Source organism: Nansenia antarctica (genome assembly GCF_963989245.1).
Source record: "Nansenia antarctica genome assembly, chromosome: 8".
Taxonomy (NCBI): domain Eukaryota; kingdom Metazoa; phylum Chordata; class Actinopteri; order Argentiniformes; family Microstomatidae; genus Nansenia; species Nansenia antarctica.
The window spans coordinates 16638655-16660930 of NC_137678.1; the positions used below are offsets into that span (position 1 = coordinate 16638655).

Here is a 22276-nt window from a genome sequence, read left to right on the forward strand (position 1 = left end):
AATCCCCCCTCCCCTCTCTGCAGCAAAGGTGTCAGGTAATCAAGAGGTATAATTGTTTTAGGTTTTTATTTTCAAATGATCAATGTGGATCTCAATTGTGGATCTCAATTGTACCTACAAATACTTAAATACACAATTAGTTCGACCCAGGTCTGATCTGCAATACATTTACATTTACATTTACAATACCAAATATTGGGAATTTGCATTTACAATAGGCCCTGTACTGAAGAACGTGGGCTCATGTTGACCTCACAAACACTGAGACAAAGCGGGTACATTCATGTAAGGTGCAGTCAGCTGTCTGTGTATCTATTAAATGTGTATCTGAAAGGTATGGCTATTTGAACTGATAACAGAGCAGGATGCACACAGACCATAAAAAGTTGGATAACAGCTTATAATGGCAGCTGTTACCTGCACAGCAGTTTAGTAAATACTTAAATTGTCCTTGTAGGAGCCGTACAATAAGATATTTCAGTGTGTGCTTTCCCCCTCCTCTAATGGTCAGTTATGACAGGTTTAGGCTAGTTAAGGATGACTCCAGGCTGCAACTGGTCTGAGTGACTTTTAATTAGTACATCTCTATCTCTCTCTCATTTTGGGAGGAGAAAGAAGAGATCAGAAGAGATAGAGTGGGAGAGCCATATAAGGCGTGTGCAAATAGGCGGGAAATTAAGTGTAGGTGGGAAGTGTTTTTTTTTAGCAGTTGAGCTGAGCAATCAGTCTGACTGCCTGAAGCTCCAGCAGATTGAGGGGGAGTACAAACCACTGGTCCCTGGGGACTAGGACCATTGCACCCTTTGCCAGCAGATTCGCAATCTCCTCTCAGAGTGCCCTTGTCTTTACCGGGCAGGGCAAAACAGTCTCTCTCACCCCCCCTGAATAAATCAATAAATAATTCAGTCATTGGCTACCTATAGGAGTAAACCAATAGGAGCAGAGCTCTCCTATGGGGCAGAGCTCCACACAATAGATCAGTTGAGCCTACATTTCCTACTACAACATTGCTAAAAGATTGAAATGGTTGCAGTCATAATAGTGTCTAAATTTGACCATGTGCTGTTGTAAGGAGTCAATCTTATCAGACCATTCCAAACATCTTGATTAATGTTATGTTCTTTTACTGATTGTGAGTGTGTGTGCGTGTGTGTGTGTGTGTGTGTGTGTGTGTGTGTGTGTGTGTGTGTGTGTGTGTGTGTGTGTGTGTGTGTGTGTGTGTGTGTGTGTGCGATGTCCTTTTGCTTCAATAATGCCCATAATGCCAAACGTTGTCACTAGCAGAAGCTCCTCCCTCGACAAAAATCCCCCACAAGAAAAAAGAAAAAAAGAGGCAAGCGATAGCGCGCGGTTCCTGTACAGCCTGGTCTCAATCACGTCCTCGTAGCTGAGATAAATTCAACCCACAACTTCACTGAAGTCATAGTAACTTAACCCTACTGAACTCAACATGTCTGGAAGAGGAAAAGGAGGAAAGGGACTCGGAAAAGGAGGCGCCAAGCGTCATCGCAAGGTTCTCCGTGATAACATCCAGGGAATCACGAAGCCCGCTATTCGCCGCCTGGCTCGCCGTGGGGGCGTCAAGCGTATCTCTGGTCTGATCTACGAAGAGACCCGTGGTGTGCTGAAGGTGTTCCTTGAGAACGTTATCCGTGATGCCGTCACCTACACCGAGCACGCCAAGAGGAAGACCGTCACCGCCATGGATGTTGTATACGCTCTGAAACGCCAGGGACGTACTCTGTACGGCTTCGGCGGCTAAACTATTCGGAAACTCAACCACCCCCTACAAAAAATAACGGCTCTTTTAAGAGCCACCCATCTCCACACAAGAGTTGATTCCATTATTATAACACATTTTGTCAGGCCTGTACATTCAACGGGTTTAGCTGTCATGAATAAAAACATACGTTGCCAAATCAATGTCAACGCAAGTAAATGCGTAGTCTTGGCATTCCACGACTAGAAATGACCATCCCACATGTGCACCCTAGAAAGAAAATGGTTATTATGCATTATTACGCACACAACACAGTGCAGCCCCTTTTTCTATTGCGCATCTAGTGATAATAATAATAATGCATGCTCTTGTCGTACCATCCCAAAAGGACAATTCCTGGTAGTAATCGCTAGGCTGGTTGGGAGTTTGGGGGACTTGGTGTTCTATGTATATCATTCTCAATCTTCCTCTTGACGTTTTCATGTTCATATCGCCATCGAAAACAAGGCAACCCGACAGCCGAGTGAAAAAGTAAGGAAGGGGTGGGGGGAGGAGCCCGCGCGTGCGCAGATAATGTATTTACCCGCGAGGCAGACTAGAGCTTTGGAAGTGGATGTCAGCAGCCGCCTAATTTGCATAGCCCCACCTTTATATTAAGGGTGTGCGTTTGCCGCCTCTTCATTCGTTTCTGAGAAGTAACGAGCCACTATCAACATGCCAGAACCTGCGAAGCCAGCGCCCAAGAAGGGCTCTAAGAAAGCCGTCACCAAGACAGCCACCAAAACTGGCAAGAAGCGCAGAAAGTCCAGGAAGGAGAGCTACGCAATCTACGTGTACAAGGTCCTGAAGCAGGTCCACCCCGACACCGGCATCTCCTCCAAGGCCATGGGAATCATGAATTCCTTCGTCAACGACATCTTCGAGCGCATCGCCGGCGAGTCCTCTCGCCTGGCCCACTACAACAAGCGTCGTACCATCACCTCCAGGGAGATCCAGACCGCCGTGCGTCTGCTGCTCCCCGGTGAGCTGGCCAAGCACGCCGTGTCCGAGGGCACCAAGGCCGTAACCAAATACACCAGCTCCAAGTAAACAGATTTTCGTCTGTACTGCTTACCCCAAAAGGCTCTTTTAAGAGCCACCCACCCTATCAAAAAAGAAAGCAATTCCATAGTGAGATGACCTCGCGTGCTACAAATCAGTCGAATGTATATGCTGTACTGATTGTGTGTATTGTAACAAGTAAAATTATACAGTATTTATACAGCACCTTTCCCAGACCAAGGGGCTCAAAGTGCTTTACATAACAAGGAAGAAAACACAAATAAAACATAGTAATACAGGAGTGAAAGCCACAGCAGGTTAAAACAGGCAGAAAGCATACATAACATAACAAGCATGTATAAGGCATATGTATCAATTACTCGATGTTACAATTTTCAAAGACTCCAGTCCTTGAACGCGCAGGAGGTTTTGCGCGCCTTTTTTGTTCCTCACTTGTTTGTTGTTCACTAGTTGTCTAAAACGGTTTCCTCTATTAATATAATGGACAGGAGTGACTACACTGCATACATACGCATGGCCAATTTCTCGGGACAGGTGGATTTAAAATAAATAATAAAATATAATAATAGTTTAAACGGCGTTCACATGTGGATCTACCATCACCTCCAGGGAGAATCAGACCGCCTGCTACTGCTCCACAGCAGATGAATGTGTGTATCTTAAACGGCGAAGACAAATGTAATCTTCTTGCACTTGAATAGCATTAAGGTTGATGCAGGCTCACTAGTCAGCTACCTGGACAGAACCTCAAGAACCAATGATGTGAACGAGTTCGGTCATGCATGTCTTTGAATTGTAATAATACCACTAGGTAGCGGGTTTTGTTTATGTAGTAGGGCTTTATATACAAAAATGAGTTATGAATAGATCTACAGGATTTAACGGTCCAGCCAGCCATTTATACAGAATGCAATGATGAGGATAACAACTATCATCTATGATAAAGCGATAATCAAACACCGCCATGAACGAACTGCCCAGGTAGCGGGACACACCCAAGATGCAAACATGAATCAAATAAAAACAATTTGTGATATGGTAGAACATAGATTGTTATCTTTCCAACATTAAGTATCATTCTCATTCTCAGCCCACCAAATGCTCTCTGCAGGACAGTGAATGCGGACTGTAGCTCAGAAAGAGCCTGGTCAGTCGTGGGGGCAATAGCATACTGTACAACAGTGTCATAAGCATATATATTATTGTATTATTGGTGAATATTAATACGATTAATACGAGGCTCAAGGACAGCCAAGCAGCGGCAGAACCATTATATTATATTATATTATGTTACATTACAAATGTGATGTAATCTAAACACCCCGGTCCACAAAGACCCACAAACACATGGAGAGAGGAGGCAGGCTGACTACGTCACCATCGATAAACAACACATACATAAGCACATTTAATTTATTGAATTTACTTATTACTATTATTTATTTATTTACAAACAAAGTTATGATTGCAATTTCAGCTAGTTACCAACTAGTTTAGTAGCCGAACATATTCATCATAAGGCTGCTGATGTCCTCGACACAATTCTGGTGATAATATCGCAATTGATTCCTCAGAGTCGACATGCAGCAACCATAGTCTATATATGGCTTTCATCTGTCTTGTCTAGATTTAATAGGAGGGAGAGGGACACCATCTGAAAAATCACCTATAGGGACAAGCTCTCAGCCCCATCCCCGCGACTGTGTTTCACGACCACCAAAAGAGCTCATATTTATAACACCCCGCACCACATCGGGGGACCCTCAACCTTCGGACTCCCTCGCCAGACAACCTGGCAACCTGGACAACGAGTGCTGGTCCCAATCGTATGCAATGTAAGACACTTTAGGGGACAAATAACACAGGAAAAGCTGTGCGCACCGCTCCCTCCGACGGTGCAACGGTGGGGTTTTGATCGAGTCACAACAAAACTCACGAGGCCTTCGCGGCTCACATGACTTTATTCTAACCGGAGGCAAGTCTGCTCGCTGGCCCGTTTGCATTTGGACCTCAACTTGGCACCACCGGTGACTTTTAGCCCGTTATTCGCGGGGAGAAAACACAGGCGCCCGAACATTTCGGCAGCGACTGCTGAGCAGGGATGGTTGAGTCTACACGGTTCTCATGCCGCGTTTAAGGACAGCCCCCTGCTCCGGGTTGAGCTTCATTCTCACAGAGCAGCTTTGCAGACTAGTTGGTATACCGGAACGAACGAGACTTTCTACAGACATGGCAGAAGTCGCACCAGCAGCAACCCCCGCGCCGGCCAAGAGCCCCAAGAAGAAGGCAGCAGCCAGGCCCAAGAAAGCTGGCCCCAGCGTCGCCGAGCTCATCGTGACGGCCGTGTCCGCATCCAAGGAGAGGAGCGGCGTGTCCCTGTCCGCGCTCAAGAAGGCGCTTTCGGCCGGTGGTTACGACGTGGAGAAGAACAACTCCCGCGTCAAGGTCGCCGTCAAGAGCCTCCTCACCAAGGGCACTCTGCTCCAGCTCAAGGGCACCGGGGCCTCCGGCTCTTTCAAGCTCAACAAGAAAGCCACCGAGGCGGTCAAGAAGCCGGCGAAGAAAGCCGCCGCCCCGAAACCCAAGAAGGCGGCCGCAAAGAAGCCCGCCGCTGCCAAGAAGTCTCCGAAAAAGGCAAAGAAGCCCGCTGCGGCCAAGAAGTCTCCCAAGAAAGCAAAGAAGCCCGCGGCAGTCACCAAGAAGGCCACCAAGAGCCCCAAGAAGGCGAAGAAGGCCACACCGGTCAAGAAGGCTCCGGCTAAGAGCCCCAAAAAGGCCGTCAAGCCCAAGGTAGCCAAACCCAAAACGGTGAAGCCCAAGGCAAAGAAGGCAGCCCCAAAGAAGAAGTAAACATTCAAAGTGTTCTTTCCGACACCATTTGTACCACTAAAAGGCTCTTTTAAGAGCCACCCACATTTTCGTAAAAACGCATTATCATCCATGACGACAGAACAAGTCGAGTGTTTATTTTAGAAAGTATTTTACACCAGTGTAAATGGACTGACTTATATAGCGCCTTTATCCAAAGCGCTTTACAACGGCCTCTCATTCACACACCAATGGCGGCAAGCTACCATGCAAGGCGCCGGCCGGCTCACTGGGAGCAATTTGGGGTTCAGTGTCTTGCCCAAGGACACTTCGACATGTGGCCAGCTGGGGCTCGAACCACCGATCTGCCAAACTTGTGATCAGTAGACAGCGGCTCTACCTCCGCCACAGCCGCCCCCAGTGTCAGTGTCAAGCACGGACTTACAAACACGACAATCATGTTTTTACTTAAATTAAATTAAATAATGAGCAGTAATGAGAGATTTGACATCTAGGTCTAGTTTACACTTTGACGCTATAAACTAAGTGTCACTCGGTAGATCTGTGTGCGGGAGAGGATGATGGGGGTATGACAGTGTCCATAAAGTTGCATATAATATCAACATATACAGATAGTTATGAGATACTCTTTCCGTTACACCATTACGTTATATTTGGACAGAAAGGCGGGTGATAACACTTTTCGCTCAGTCAGGAGTAACGTACTACAGAGAGCTGGGAATGAACTTCACAATGTATAAATTATATACGTATCAATTATATATTATTATTATATTATGACATATACTACTTTTAGTATATTGATTATGTCACGTGGGACGAGTTTGATTTGAACAAAAATAAAGTAATGTACGACTACAATAAAGAAATTGTTAACAAAGCTGTGTATAAATATAATATACAGGTAAATAAAGATATCTTTAAAGAAAAATAGAAAAGCATGGAAATTGCAGTTTAAAAATATGAATACAAATGAATGAGAACAGTGTAAACATGATTATGTACAGAGAGCAGCCTGGTGCAGACATGCAGGTACTTATTTACAGTGTTTAGATGGTTGTGTTCCATGGGCGTCCAGCCCTTTGAAATAGATATAATGACTATCTAATGGTATAACACAGCTACATTTGTGTGAACATTGAATGGAATGAACATAAAGCTACACTGCAAACTAGTTAAGTAAAGTGGCTTTGTAACTGTTCAAGTAATTCAAGTATTCAAACAGTGTTGTGGGTGCCTCTTCTCTACCTCGTGTGGGCGCATATGACCGTGAAATGAAAGTGGGTGTATAATGTTATATCACGAAACTAATCATACCACTAACAACTTAAGAGGGCGGAGGAATGGATTGCACTTCTGGAGAGAAAAGTGGTTGGCTCTTAAAAGAACCTTTGGGGTTCAGTAGTTATGTCGAAGTGGGCCTTTTACTTGGCTTTGGCGGGCTTCTCGGGGAGCAGCACTGCCTGGATGACGGGGATGATACGAGACTTCTTGTTGTCGCGGGCGGCGTTGCCGGCCAACTTCAGGATCTCAGCCGTCAGGTACTCGAGCACGGCGGCCAGGTAGACCGGTGCGCCATAGTAGAAGACACATCTTGGCCTCCCACACGGCCAGGCCGTGGACGGGTTGGTTCAGGTTCTTGTGCATGTAGAAGACCAGGGAGATGCGCGTGGGGTGGGAGCGGTCGGGCCTCTTCAGCGGCGTGGTGGCATGCAGTGTCCCCGTCCCACCCCCAGGCGTAAATCCACCGGCGGCAAAGCCCCAAGGAAGCAGCTCGCCACCAAGGCTGCCCGTAAAAGCGCCCCGGCCACCGGCGGCGTGAAGAAGCCTCACCGTTACAGGCCCGGCAACATGCCTGTGGAGCAGATAAAGTAGGTATTGACCTCCTCCTCGCCTCGTCTGCTTCTAGTCTCTTCATAGATGTGGGCTTGTGACATTCCGTCAATTTGACCTTCATCTTTCGTGACAAACCTGCGTGTCTGTTTGTTTGCCTCAGAGTTTTTTTTTTTTTTTAAGATAGTTTAATGAAATTAATGTAAACAGTATTCTACACTGTACTAATAACAACAATGTGATTTACTCTTCCATACAACCATCTGTCATGTGACCCCTGAAAAAAAGAGACAGCTAACAAACAACTTCAATTTGGTACAAGTCAACACCTCATGTGACTTCCTAATCATAACAAAACAAAATGTATTCCTTCCTTACACAATATTAGGGCTAGCTTTGGCATACGAGACTTCTTGTTGTCGCGGGCGGCGTTGCCGGCCAACTCCAGGATCTCAGCAGTCAGGTACTCGAGCACGGCGGCCAGGTAGACCGGTGCGCCGGCGCCCACACGATGGGTATAATTGCCTTTGCGCAGGAGCCTGTGCACACGGCCCACTGGGAACTGGAGTCCGGCTCGGGAAGAACGGGTCTTTGCCTTGGCCCTGGCCTTGCCTCCGGTTTTACCTCTTCCTGACATCTTGAAACTTAAAGCGAGTTATGTGCTAGTTAAAGAAAAAGCGGATACTAGTTGCTCGCTTGGAGTGCTGCTCTTATAGCTCAGCCTGACCAGCGTTCATTGGCCACCGGGCCGATGCCACCTCATCCAATCAGCAACCCGGATCCGCGCGCCTCTTCCCACCGCCCAGCGATTGGCCGCTGTTTTACTCGGCCTTTGTGAGTTTCCCTCGCGCGCCAGAAATCAAAGTTCAAATCAAACCAATAATTTCCTAATAATATACTAAATAGCGAAACAATACTCCTTATTGGCATTACAGCGAAAAGTGAAGTGCATTAGGCTATCACAGCTCTCCCCATACGCAATGTAGTAGGCTACTACTAGAGCGAAAAGTTGACAATTTCTATCCAAATAACGTTATATATAGCAAACTACCGTATGTCGATATTGAAAGGTATTTTGTGGAGTCTAGCATAGACCCCCCCCCCCTCCTCGCTCACGCAGAGACCGAGTGAGTTAATATATCGTTTGTTAAAACATATTTGTGTAAAGTATTAAACCCTCATTAAGGCCATTTCAATATTTAATATAGCTATTATTCTCGTGTGCATAGGTCAGTGATTGAGACTGGTGTAAATCGGACCTTCTTATTTGAGAAAGTTCCGTTATGTCGACATGGATGAAAATGCACTTTTTATGGAAAAGGTGGGTGGCTCTTAAAAGAACCTTTTTTTGTGGTGTCAACATGAACACTGTCAACACAAGTTTACTTCTTTGGGGCTGCCTTCTTTGCCTTGGCTGCGTTGGGCTTCGCTACCTTGACGGCCTTTTTGGGGCTCTTGGTCGGGGCTTTCTTGACAGGTGCGGGCTTCTTAACCTTCTTGGGGCTCTTGGCAACCTTCTTAGCGGCGACGGGCTTCTTTGCAACGGCCTTTTTGGGAGATTTCTTGGCGGCGGGCTTCTTTGCAACGGCCTTTTTGGGAGACTTCTTAGCGGCGGCGGGCTTCTTTGCTACTGCCTTCTTGGGTTTTGCGACGGCGGCTTTCTTCACCGTTTTCTTGACCGCCTCCTTGTTAATCTTGAAAGAGCCGGAGGCACCGGTGCCCTTGGTCTGGACCAGCGTGCCTTTAGTGACGAGGGTCCTAACGGCGACCTTGACACGGGAGTTGTTCTTCTCCACGTCGTAACCACCGGCAGACAGCGCCTTCTTGAGCGCGGCCAGGGACACGCCGCTCCTCTCCTTGGATGCGGACACGGCCTTGACGATGAGCTCGGCGACGCTGGGGCCAGCTGCTTTCTTGGGTCTGGCTGCTGCTTTCTTCTTAGGTGCCTTGGCCGGAGCGGCGACGGCGGGGGCTGGTGCGACTTCTGGCATGTCTGTAAAAAGTGTCGTTTGTTGCGGGCTACAAATCACTCTGCGATGCTGCTCTGTGATAATGAAGCTCAACCCGGAGATGGGGGCTGGTCTTAAACGCGACATGAGAACCGTACAGACTCAACCCTCTATGCTCGGCAATCTTGGCTGACAAAATGTGCTGGCGTCTGTGTTTTCTCCTCGCCTATAATGGGCCAAAAGTCACCGATGGAACCGACTTGAGGTCCAAATTTGAACGGACCAGCGAGCAGACATGCCTCCGTTCAGAATAAAATCATGTGGGCCGCGAAGGCCTCGTGTATTTTGTTGTGATTCGCTCAAAACCCCGCCGTTCCACCATCGGAGGGAGCGATGCGCACAGCTTTCCCTGTGCTATTTGTGTCCTAAACTGCTTAAACATGTATACGATTGCGACCAATACTCGTTGTCCTGGTAGCCAGGTTGTTTGGCTGGGAGTTACAAGGTTGAAGGTTCCCCAATGTGGTGCTGGGCGTTTTAAATGTGAGCTCTTTCGGGGGGGGGGGCAAAACACAATCGCCTGGATTGATTATCTTCCCTGTCCTGAACCTGTGAGTTTTGTGAGTTGACCCCCTCACAAAGAAATGAAGTCTATAATTTGAATAGCAGGTTGATTATAACAGTTGGAGAGAGACGACCTATAATGGAGATTCATGGCCAAGCCCGGGAAGCAGACCCGCGGACGGAAGGCGTTTATTGGCCACTGGCTCGATGTCACCTCATCCAATCAACGAAGAGGGAGACTGTATAAAAGTAACTCGGAGTCTGTAAATCTATCTCTACTTCAACTGGAAGAAGAAAACTTGCGCGATGAACGGAACCAAGAAATTCGTTTGTATGAAAACCGGTGGCAGAGCCCCCAGGAAGCAGCTCGCCAGGCCCGGCACCGTGGCTCTGAGTGAGCTCCGCCGCCCCGAAACCCAAGAAGGCGGTCGCAAAGAAGCCCGCCGCTGCCAAGAAGTCTCCGAAGAAGGCAAAGAAACCTGCGGCAGTCGCCAAGAGCCTATTAAAAAGGCCGTCAAGGCAGCCAAACCCAAAACGGTGAAGCCCAAGGCAAAGAAGGCAGCCCCAAAGAAGAAGTAAACATTCAAAGTGTTCTTTCCGACATTATTTGTACCACAAAAAGGCTCTTTTAAGTGCCACCCACATTTTCGTAAAAACGCATTATGATCCATGACGACAGAAAAAGTCGAGTGTTTATTTTAGAAAGTATTTTACACCAGTGTAAATGGACTGACTTATATAGCGCCTTTATCCAAAGCGCTTTACAACGGCCTCTCATTCACACATTCACACACGCATTCACACACCAATGGCGGCAAGCAATTTCGGGTTCAGTGTCTTGCCCAAGGACACTTCGACATGTGGCCAGCTGGGGCTCGAACCGCCGATCTCCCATCCTTGTGCTCATTAGACGGCGGCTCTACCTCCTGCGCCACAGCCGCCATTGCATGATGAGTCTGACTCTGCTGGACGAGTCCCAGAAGCCGTTCTGGTGCGTCAGCAGCCCCGTCTCCATGGTGCAGATGGAGAACCTCTCCTACCACCACGAGGGAGACCAGTTCTACATCGACTACCTGGACGCGGAGGGCAGGGTGAAGATGCAGCTGGTCTGGCTGGAGGAGGACAGGCATTTCTGCCTCATCAACCTGGTAGTCTTCATCGCCGTGGCCAAAGTTAACAAACACTTTGGGAGAGAGTATTGTTGAGACCGCACACGCTTGTAGCTGTTCGTGTTTGTGTTTTGTTTCTGTTCAGTTTTTTTTTGCTCGGTTTAGCTCACATGTTCTGTTATGATTTTGTAATATTTGGTGTACAGTTTTGAGTATTACTTCTCAAGTGTTATTTCCTTTAATATGTTCACACCTCTAATGAGCAATTAAAAAGTCGTCACTTAGGGGCACATGTTCATGAGTGCGTTTCTCTTACTTGCTAGAGGATACTTAGTTATATGATACTTACTAAAAACCTAATAATAGCCACTAATTCTTATAGCATTATGGCCTATGGCCTTAGCATAGATAACTTTTTCTTATGATAACTCGAACATGTGATTTTTCTGGGTCACAGCAGATCAATACGAGGGCAGGTGCCCCAGTAAAAGGGGTCTAGCAGCAACACCCATGCCTGAAGTGCTCCAAACGTGTCTTACCTGACCCCCTACTGCCCAATATTGGACAAGAGCTCACCTGGCTGCTAGTGAGTTTCTTGGCATTGCAACAAGAGAAATGAAGTTGCGGTAGTTATAGAGATGAGTTATGCGTATGATGCAGGAACTGTGATGGTTGCTTTTTGTACAGTACTCTTGAACTGAAAATATATCCCCGTGTGCTATTAAACCAGTATCTTGTCTTATGGTAGTCCACATACATGTGGGAACAATAGTGCCCAAGGTATATGCTCTGAGTCGCTGCATACTGGGGCATTTCTGCTGAGCATTTCTGCTCATGTGGAATGTGCATTTCTGCTCATGGTTGTGAAACCATCATTTTAGTTATCCATGTATTTGATACTCAAATATTTACCTTTAAAACATGTACTGTTATTTCATTGCAAAACTTACAAATATTCATCTTACATATACAGTATATCCATTCCTTAAAGTAGGAAGTTCACGAATCAAATGCAAATGCTTCAGCTCTATGAGCAACCATCCCTGTTAAAAATGTGTCATTGGGAATTCTACAAAACGCTGACTAGTGTGCATATCGTGATGATCAAAGTTATGACTATTGTTGATTCTCTGATCTTGGTGTCAAAACCATAATAGTGGAGGCTAGTCATGAGGTGACGGTAAATACTTTAGTCCATGTGGTAGCCCATGTGTTCAGCCTCAGGCTTGGTGCATCAGCTCTACAGCATCATGACCGTTTTGAATAATGGCTGACTTGTAGCTACTGTATGTAGGGGTTGGGCATGACCTCAGAATGTAGAGAGTGTCCCTGTAGCAACCTCTGGACCCCAATCACCACAGCAGAAGGTTAACACAGAGTAGAATAGTAGAAACGTGTTATCCTACATATTGGTAAAGCTATATTGGATGAGATGGGGTGAGATGTCTATAATCATCAGACAAGAAATACGGCTATGAGTGTAGGGCGCGAGGCATCAGTGGGGACACCTCCCACCCCAGTCAGCCCTGCTTCCCCTCCTCCCACACGGCTGTACAGGAGACTACATTCCTGCACCAGGAGGCACACAAACTGTTTTCCCTGCAGCTGATAATCTGCTTAACTCAAAATCCCTGCGGTAGCCTAGCCGCCCCTATACCTCTACCCCCAGCCCCCCCCCCATACCTCTACCTAGCCCCTCCAGCCCCCCAACAGGGGGAACATTGCACACACCCCTCTACCTCTACTCCCAGCCCCCCCCCCCCCCCCCCCATACCTCTACCTAGCCCCTCCAGCCCCCTGTTACACACCCGAAGGTAGTAACAAATAAGGGAGTCCACACATGCGTTTAAATGATACAATTAAAGTTTTATTTACTTAAATGAACAAACATAAACTAAATAACATGTATATGATTATGGATAAGAATCAGTAGTGTATGCCATGAGTGAATGGTTGTAAAATGTATGTTGTATGTGTAAGGTGTATGAATGTATGTAGTGTAAAACTAAAAGGCCCCAAAAACCAGGTACCCAGAGACCTTACCAACAGAACCCAAATCATAAGGAAGAGAGAGAGAGCTGAGGACACCCCTCTCATATATATATCCCCAGCTGCCCAAACCCAGGTGACACCACTCAACCTAACGACCCACCCACTCTGCCCAGGCTCCAGCCACAGCCAATATGCAGGCAGAGTGGGAGGCGTCACACCCCCAACAGGAGGAACATTGCACACACCCCTATACCTCTACCCAGCCTTCCAGGGGAGGAAGTCAGTAAACATGAAATGTTTGTGTGAAGAGTGCAGACTTTTTCTCAAAGACCATTCTTGGTCTTGATATGTGTAGCTAACCTATATTATTGCTTTGTGTAACATTTCAGAGAGTAATACCATTTTACTGTATATTATATATATTTTTTATATCATAGAACAATTCTGACATATTGGCCTATGTGTGATATATTCCCCTAGACTCTCAGACATATGTTTATGTGTGAATATATTCCCCTAGACTATTTGCAAACCGAGTCAACTGTGCTCAAAGCTATATGATGAAGTTGAGAAAGTCAAATGTTGGAAAGTCAAAGTGGACTCAGAAGCTGTACAGAAAGATAGGAAACTACAAGAAAATAAAAGAACAATTGAGACTCAACGCAAAGCCATCCAGCAATTGCAAGTAAGTAGAACAGGTTATATTTTGAAATGGCGGTGTAAATGACTTGCTGTTGTCCTTTGGTATATTCATCACAGATGTATTGTCTGCTTGTTACAGTTTGGAAATGAAAGTCTCAGCATAAAACTTGAGGAACAGATCGGTGACAATGCTGATCTTAGGAACAAGTATGTATAGTATTTGATTTTGTGTGAAATTAATATTTTGTCTTGTTATTAATTTACACTGTAGGCCCTACTCAACAATCTAGTCTTAGGCTAGGGTCAACAAAATGATCCCTGTTGTTGTTATCGGCTGATTTGTTGCAATAGAGGGCTAGATTCAGTGGAATCCACACTTTAAGAACAGTGACACTGAACCGAGGCTTCAAAGAGCCATCAATTAGTCAGAAAGAGTTGCGTGCTGTTTCATACAGTTGAAGTTGTACAATTAGTTTTAGTAATTAGAATGTGTAGGTTAGCTTCCAGATACCTTATATAATCATGAATGTGTTCTATATGTAGCTAATCCTTATTTCCCTGATAGAATGAATGCCACACGGAACTTATGTAACATACTGAAGGATACGTTTCAAAGATCAGCTGAGAAAATAAATCTATGTGAGTATAACATACCAAATGTTTTTACATGCTACCTTGCAGAATTAGACTGACGTGTTGTGGCCCATGTACGGTACTATATTATTAGTTCTAGTATATTGTACTATATTATTAGTTCTAGTATATTGTACTATATTATTAGTTCTAGTATGTTGTACTATACTTCATGTTTTCTTAGGTGAGTCTGAGAGAGAAGAAACCCATCAACTGTATATGGAGAATAGTGAGAATATCCAGGTGAATGTCATCACCTCATCTCTTGATTGAAATTATTAAATTCCTCTCCAAAAATACTTCTTTGGAGTATGTGCAGGGTAATATTAGTTGGTAGAAAATGTGTTTGTTGATGATCATGTTTATTGTTACTGTAGAGGATGATCAATGCCTTTGAGGGCCTCCGTGTTCAAGATGAAACTAACCGTCATGAAATGCAGAAAGGTATGAATAGGATGTAGAATTATTCTTCCCGGCAGAGGCTAACCGCAGTAACTACGCAAACAGTGAAACTGAGAAAATGGCTTTAAAGTTCTTTAATGACTATCCAGCCAAATGCAATACTGCAATTCTTTATATCACATTTCTCTAAAATGTATTGGATTGGTTGAACTCTGACATTTTGTAACAAGATAAAACAGATATTGAAATTTCACTTATGATTTTCACTTAAAATGTCACTTATAATTTCACTTATAACTTATAAATGTTTTTAGGTATTGTGGTTAGCCTCTGCAGGGCAGTATTGGTTACCGGTAGTATAGATTCTGTTGTTGTGGACATTGTCTGATGTGAATTTTAAGCGTATAGCCTAGGGCCTACAGTAACTATTAAAGGTTACCGTAAGTTCAATAACTCTTCTGTTCTAATCATTCAACAGTCAAAGAGGGCTTGCAACAATTTGAAGAACTAAAGGAGACTTTTGAGAAAGAATACAGCATGAAACAAAAGGAGGTTTGTCAGTAGCAGTAAATCTCTCTTTAATAAATGAATAAATTAGAGCTCTCCAATTCCAGTCCTGAAGTGCTGATGTAGGTATATGGTGTACAGGCTATTTAATATGTTGTGTTAGGGCAGGGCTGGAACAAGACACTACATTACCGAAGTTGGAGACTCTTGGACTCTTGATATAGGCCTAGCTTATTAATAATGCATCTTGTGACTGGAATTTGACTGTGACCATGTAGGCTAAATCTGAAAACTGGAATTATCTTCCACAGATTGTAATACTTCAGGTTAAAATTAGGGACAAAGAAAATGAACTTCAGGAAATCCTGCTAAACCTCCATGAAACCCAGGAGAGTTTCAAACAGTTACAAGAGACCGCAAGTATGAAAGTTGTTTCAAGACAATGACATTTGTCATTGAGTTTATAAATGCAAATAGTGATATCAAGAAAGAAAAATATAAAGTTGAACACTGTTCAAAGTTATTTAAATACCAAGCACTTGCTTGATGTTACAAATTTGAGTCAATGAGCTCCAAGTTAATTATGCTATTGTACTAAATAACAGGTGTTGCCTACTGTATGTTATGCACTCACTTCAACTCCCAAAACATTGCTGTTTAGAGTTAGAGTAGGACTGAATGTTAGAGTAGGACTGACAATAAGTCATCATTGGTATATTATCATTAATTGTAAACTGTAAGAACATCGTATCTCATTTCACAGACCAACAACATGAAGTCCTTCAAAGTTCTAAACAGGAACAAGAATCCCCATTTGAAGAACTACAAAGAGCAGAGCAGCTCAATAAAGATACTGAGGTTAGTACAGTATGTTGTTTCATACACTGTCTTTGGATGTAGAGAAAATAAAATGTCAATGAATTCACCCTGTATATTTAGAAAGAACCTTCTGGTCATTGGAGATACTTATTTAGCTTTATGTAATTTAAACCATGCATTATTTATTTTGAATGTTTAGGAAGGTCGTAAAGCTATTGCTGCTGCACTAGAGCTCAATAAAGAGGAATATGCAACAGTCCTCATCCAGAAAGATGCAAGCCTGGATGAGCTCAATAAAATTAAAGATCTACAAACAGACAAGCTTTTAGAGATTCAGGCCACAGCTCAGGAGTTGCAAACATCATTGACATTGGAGATAGAGAAGTAGGTTCAGTAGACCCCCCCCCCCCCCCCCATAAAACTCATCACTGAAATGGTCTGTTTACTACAGTGTTAATGTTAACTTGCATTTCCCCAGGGCGAAAGAACTAGAACTGAAGGTGACCTCAATCACCAACGACCTTTACAGGAAAAACTCTGAATTAGGTAATGCATTATTCCAGTGAGGGGACATGGTTTATGTTTGTATCATTTCAGTTTAGTTGTGTAATATGCACTATATATTGAAGATCATTCTTGTCTTCTAGAGGAACTCAAAGAGCAGAAAGAAAATAAAGACAGACAGCTACAAATCCTTGAGGATGAATTGGTAATGACTAGAATGACTAATTTTAACTTTGAACACAAGTTGGCACTCTGCTTAAATGGTTGGTTCAGGGCTAGGAGAAACTTTAATCCATGGTTCAGACTTATTTAAATAGCCACTACTAACTTCAGCTAACTTTAGTCACTGCTAACAAAAAAACAATGGGAGTGATGGGAGCTAAAAAAAAAAAAAAAGAAGTTCAAGATTTGTGGCCACAATCACTTCAATGAACTCTCTGACATGCTTGGAAGGTACTTAGAGGGAGATTTGGCTGCAAATATTGAACACTTTTTTTGAGCCCCCATCACTCCCAATGTTGTTTTTGTTAGTTAGGCTAAAGTTAGCTGTAGTGGCTATATAAACAACTCTGAATCCTGAATTAAAGTTTATCCTAGCCCATAGACTATTTTCAGGCTAAGGAACCAGACCATCAATTGAAACATCCTGAACAAATTCTTACATTTTTGTAATTAATAGTGTGTGTCATAATTATTTAATTATTGTCTGTAGGATGTCAAATCCAAATATATCCTGTCACTAGAGGAAAAGATTGAAGTAGTGAATAACAGAACATTGGAACTCACTTATGATCTTGCAGAGAAAAATGAGCAAGTTCAGCAATTCAAGGTGAGATAACATTCAATTCTATAGATACAATTATATAGATACATTTCTGTCCATTACAAATAATCTATTCTAGTCTACAACACGACTTTAAGCGGAAGTATTTTGCTTCAACTTTATTTCATATTACTGTTTGCACTGGTATTTACTTGTTTTTGTTATTAGGTACTGTAATTATGTGGCTACAATGGGTATGTTATAGTAATTTACGCCAAAGAATCGTCTAGCTTTTTAAAAATGAATCCTTTATCCTTTCCTGGTTTGCTGTGTACAGAAATGTGTAATTAAAACATAAAGGCATTCAGGTTACTAATAGCTGTGATAAAATAGTTATATTTGAATTATAGGCATGTATTTTTACTCTTTTAGATTAAAATGGAGATAAGGTCTGTAGAGAACAATTCACTGGAGAAGGCTCTTAAAAAAGCTGAAGACACACACAATGATTTGAAGGAAAAAGCCCTTGTGACTGAGGTTTGATTCCATTGTCCACCTTTTCCTTGAATACATAAAAGCTGGTATACTTACCTGAACAGCAATAACACCATGTTAAATGACTAGAATCACACCACTTATTTTATATTTCCCCAGAGTAAAGTACAAGAGGTTGAGGGGCAGTTATCTGTTGCGTTGAGGAAAGACGAAACATCCATCAAGGAGAGAAATTAAAGAAAGACATTGCACAGCATGAGTGAGTTATTTTAGTTGGAATATCACACACACAATAATGTCAGGATTGTTTTCCTCCACTATAAAGATAATAATGTAATGTGACTTCCCCAGGATGAAGCATGAAGAGCTATCTATACGTTTCAACCAGCTGCAACTAGAGAAGAAGATCATTGTTGAGCAGATTAAGAATCAGTCCTCAGAGACGAAAATTATTGAAGCTCATCTTAAGGTTTGAATTGAAAATGTGGTGCTGTGAACAGAACATTTTAGCTATAATATTTAACTCATTGAGTGCTGAGGGTGAATAAAGTTGCCCCAAAGTATTGTTGCTAGTTTAACGGCCAATGCACACGGCGTGCGATTTTGTCGCACGACAACATTCGATTCTCAATTCACACCAATGAATGAATGAATGTGAATGGAGAATCGAATTCGGCGGTGCGACAAAATCGCACGCCGTGTGCATTGGGCTTAACACCACATAAAACACTAGTGTTCCGGAACTCTTTGGTAGTTTGTGAGTTAAAGCCCCACAGTGTACTGTACTTTGCAAGACAATATGTTGCTTCTTTCATCTTTGTGTGTTGATGTGCTGGAAATATCTTCACGCCAATCAGGAGATTGAAACAAAAGAGATGACCATCACAAAAGAAACTGAACGACTTGAAGAAGAAAATCATCAATTACGGTTAGATTGAATATCCACATCTGTATATGAGTAATTATACACTGTAAAGAAAGACAATTTAAAAATCCTTCTCCTATTTACCAATAGAGAGGAAGTGAAGTCATTAAACACCAACATAAAAGAACAAGGTCAAGACACTGAGAATTTGGAGAAGAAGCTTGAAGAAAGTGTAAGAAAGTGAACATGTCAACTTGTGTGTGTATACAAATCTCCATCCAAATATTACAGAATGTAGTATATGTTCTCTTTACTAATTTCTCTAGTGTGAAGAATTGCAGGCTGAACTCACTAAAAAAGAGAAGCACATTAAATCAGTGGAAACAAAGGTGATTAGGAAAAAACAAGGAATCAAACAAGTCCCCATGTCTGAAATCTAGAGTGTATGAAATGTGTCTTTTTTTTCTCTACAGCTATCCATCCTGAAGACAAAATTGGAGGGTAAAACTAAATCCCATGATGAATGCCAAAAAGAGGTGTGTAGTGACTATCAAATATCATCTGTAAAAATGTCCATCTCTCGACAACATAATTGTTTTTCATTTAGCTAATTGTTTCCTTGTTTGTTCCCAGATTAAAATGCTGAAAAAACAAATAGTAAAGGAGGTGGAAAAATCCAGTCAACTTGAAAATGAGGTATGGCATGTTATGACTTATTTATTAAAAGCAGAATGCATCTACAGCAATATGTTAAAATATCTGTTATGCTAATGAACCTAAATACATATTTTAAAGTATAGGGAAATGTTCCCACATTGTAATGCAGTTGTTATATCATCCACTTTAGATTCACAGATTAAAAGAGGAGTCAAATAATATTCAACAACTGAATGATGAGGAATGTCAAAAACTGATTGATGATCTTGGGACTAAATCAACCTCTGAAGCAGAGCTCCAGAAAGAGGTTATTCTTTGGACGTTTATGCAGTACATTTTCAGCTCCCAATAGATGTGTCTGAAAATACATGATATACAGTGTGTTCCCTGCAGGTACAACAGTGGAAGGTCACAGCTGTTGAAGCCATCAAGTGTAAGGAAGATGCAGAAATCAAATGTCAGCACAAAATAGCAGATATGGTCGCCTTGATGGAAAAGCACAAGGTAAGGTTGTCCTATGATAAATGTCCACAAAGTAATCCACTCCACTGCCGAAATGAAATGTTCCTCGTACTATTTAACATTTTGTTCCCTGTTGGTATCAGAACCAGTATGACAAAATGGTTGAAGAGAAAGATGCAGAGCTTGTTGAGAAGAAGAGGAAAGAAACAGAGGTTGATGCTATTAGAACATCACTGGTATGCTCATTATAGTATATATGTATACAGTATATTGACATTTAATGTGAGTACTTCTGCTCTGAGCACTTTAAGGAAATGGCTCTTGAAATTCTCCTCAGGAATTGGACTTGTCACAGAAAAACATAGAAACCAAGAGTTTGAAAGAACAACTAAAACAATTAAAGAAGGAGTGGGTAAGTGTACAGTAGTAAGGACATTTTGACGTATCATTTATTTCATTACTCCAATGCAGTAATTTGATAAGACAATGATGTTATGTATGGTGTTTTACTCATTCATGCTGTCCTGTTGGGTTTTAGGAGAACTTACAACAGGAGATAACAGAATTGAAAAAAGACATGGCATCTCTGCAAATGAGCCAGCAATTGGAGAAACAGAGTAAACAGGTATATATATCTGGGGATAAATGCTCTGTATTCCATTTGGTGTATTTTTAAAGTATCTGATAGTAATCCATTTCATTTTCTATGTTGAACAATTAGCTGCTTGAATCAAATTCGTTAGTATTTGTATACATATTAGTATACAGTATGATATGTCATAATCTTAGTAGTCTCATTTGTACTTAAGTAATTGCTATATGATTTAACAGTTAGCCATTAATTAATGTCTTACTAGTTTACTTCCTCATTTCTCTTTATATTATCCTTATATTTTCAGATTCCAAGCCCTGCCTTTCAGAAATCACCTGGAAATGCCTTAAAGCTGGCTGCCATGAAACGGATGAGGGATGGTGGTTGGACAGCTGTCACCGGCACTGACAAAAAGAAGAAAAAAGACACTGGAAAGATCTTTGCGTAACCAATGAGTTTTCCTAGATGGATAGTGTTTTACATGTTTGGAGATGCAATATACTCTTTCATCACACAAGTTCATACATGCCTTAAAATGTTTAATGTTGCTGAGAAAAGCTGTTGATGAAAATACATTTGAAATGTAAGCTTGTGAAATTCATTGTTTTGTGTAACAGTGTGTGAGTAATGTTGTTTCTGTTCAGCCACTTTACTTTACTACAAAATGCTTTTTAGTTTTGACTTAATAGAGTCCATTCAACATGAGGTTTTGTGCTCATGACATTTATTGCACTTACTTTTAACAGCATTGTTTTGCTTGTCCTGTTCCTCTACATTACATTCAATGATGTATTGTTATTTATTGTTATTTATATATATTTTATCATTAAAGAAAATGGTGTTAAATTAATCATCATATCCATCTTGTATTTTCTACCTAGTACATAGTAATGTCTCTATTAAGCCCACAGAACAAGGTCAAGGAACTTACCCACAAGAACTATACAATACAATTGGTAAAGTAAAGAGAATTAAAAGAGAGCTAACTCAATGTAGGCCAGTTGGCAAGAATCATTGTCAATAGGCTGAAATGAATGAAAGGAAGGGGCCTCCTAGCTACCTGGGGACTACTCTTGCTCCTCATTTAAGAACTCAAGCCGGAATTGTGAGGGCTGGGAGTTGAAATTATGTTTATCCAAATTGATTTCACCCTCCATCAAGCTAGTAGTTGCTAGTAGAGTCCCCCAGAGATGACTAGTGTGTCTTCTGCTGCTACCAATCTGTCCACTAAAAGTAAAAAAAATGTGTCCAAGTTCAGTAAAATTACAGCTCAGATTTTCAGCTGATAATGATCAAGGCGACCACATTTATTTCTGTCTCTACTGTAACAGTTTGTGACCATGGATGTGCTTTGACATGATTTTTCTTGGTGAAAGGAGTATTTAGATAGAAAGGTTTGACAAAAAATAACAGCATCATAAAAGGTAATCCCAAGAGCCTACGTCTTAAATCAAAGCAACTTATTATAATATCACTGCACCTGTTTTCTGAAACTTCAGGAAATGACAACTGAAGATTAAACATGTATTATTCTTATGTCATTCCAACATGATCACAACATTCAGAAAATAGATTTTAGCTCACCTTGCAGTTTACAATTGACACTCCAGAGAGTAAAACCAGGAACATGGTATATTGCCCTAGCACCCGTAGATAGAAGTGCTTACCCTCTCCACTCCCTAAAGACCACAAACAGCAGAGGGCTTGTGTTCATGACATACTTGCAACAGGTAAGTGGCGGACCATTTCTTTGTCAACTTCCTTTATTGTCTGTTGTCAAGGAGACCAGAGATTTGCCTACCCTGTGTATATGTTTTTAGTCAATATTGCTCATCAATGTCTCTTCAGGATAGCACATTGTTTTGTAATCACACAGT

At 42.4% G+C, this 22276-nt stretch overlaps 6 protein-coding genes across 6 annotated transcripts in view; 4 read left to right on the forward strand and 2 right to left on the reverse strand.

Annotated features, from left to right (window-relative positions):
• Positions 1-5632, forward strand: part of LOC308163739 (histone H1-like) — a gene marked incomplete at both ends in the record, with an annotated part of 203279 nt that extends 197647 nt beyond the window's left edge. Inside the window, one exon of the mRNA XM_080537927.1 lies at positions 5495-5632. Coding sequence (XP_080394053.1) covers positions 5495-5632 — 138 coding nt within the window. The remainder of the gene's footprint in view (positions 1-5494) is intronic.
• LOC308163753 (histone H4) lies at positions 1451-1762 on the forward strand (the record flags this gene model as incomplete). The annotated part of the gene is made up of 1 exon (XM_080537940.1): positions 1451-1762. The coding sequence occupies one exon, from the start codon at positions 1451-1453 to the stop codon at positions 1760-1762; it is 312 nt and encodes a 103-aa protein (XP_080394066.1).
• LOC308163750 (histone H2B-like) lies at positions 2435-2809 on the forward strand (the record flags this gene model as incomplete). Its single annotated transcript, XM_080537937.1, has 1 exon — positions 2435-2809. One exon carries the CDS (start codon positions 2435-2437, stop codon positions 2807-2809), a length of 375 nt encoding a protein of 124 aa, XP_080394063.1.
• A 1403-nt stretch (positions 5633-7035) lies between the features above and the next one.
• LOC308163937 (histone H2A type 1-H-like) lies at positions 7036-8081 on the reverse strand (the record flags this gene model as incomplete). Its single annotated transcript, XM_080538108.1, has 2 exons — positions 7036-7204; positions 7840-8081. 2 exons carry the CDS (start codon positions 8079-8081, stop codon positions 7036-7038), a joined length of 411 nt encoding a protein of 136 aa, XP_080394234.1.
• A 745-nt stretch (positions 8082-8826) lies between these two features.
• LOC308163745 (histone H1-like) lies at positions 8827-9435 on the reverse strand (the record flags this gene model as incomplete). The annotated part of the gene is made up of 1 exon (XM_080537933.1): positions 8827-9435. The coding sequence occupies one exon, from the start codon at positions 9433-9435 to the stop codon at positions 8827-8829; it is 609 nt and encodes a 202-aa protein (XP_080394059.1).
• A 1472-nt stretch (positions 9436-10907) lies between these two features.
• Positions 10908-20847, forward strand: LOC308163938 (uncharacterized protein; the record flags this gene model as incomplete). The annotated part of the gene is made up of 10 exons (XM_080538109.1): positions 10908-11129; positions 13579-13743; positions 13840-13907; positions 14266-14339; positions 14518-14576; positions 14711-14777; positions 15214-15287; positions 19739-19849; positions 19951-20019; positions 20707-20847. 10 exons carry the CDS (start codon positions 10908-10910, stop codon positions 20845-20847), a joined length of 1050 nt encoding a protein of 349 aa, XP_080394235.1.
• Between the last annotated feature and the right edge of the window lie 1429 nt (positions 20848-22276).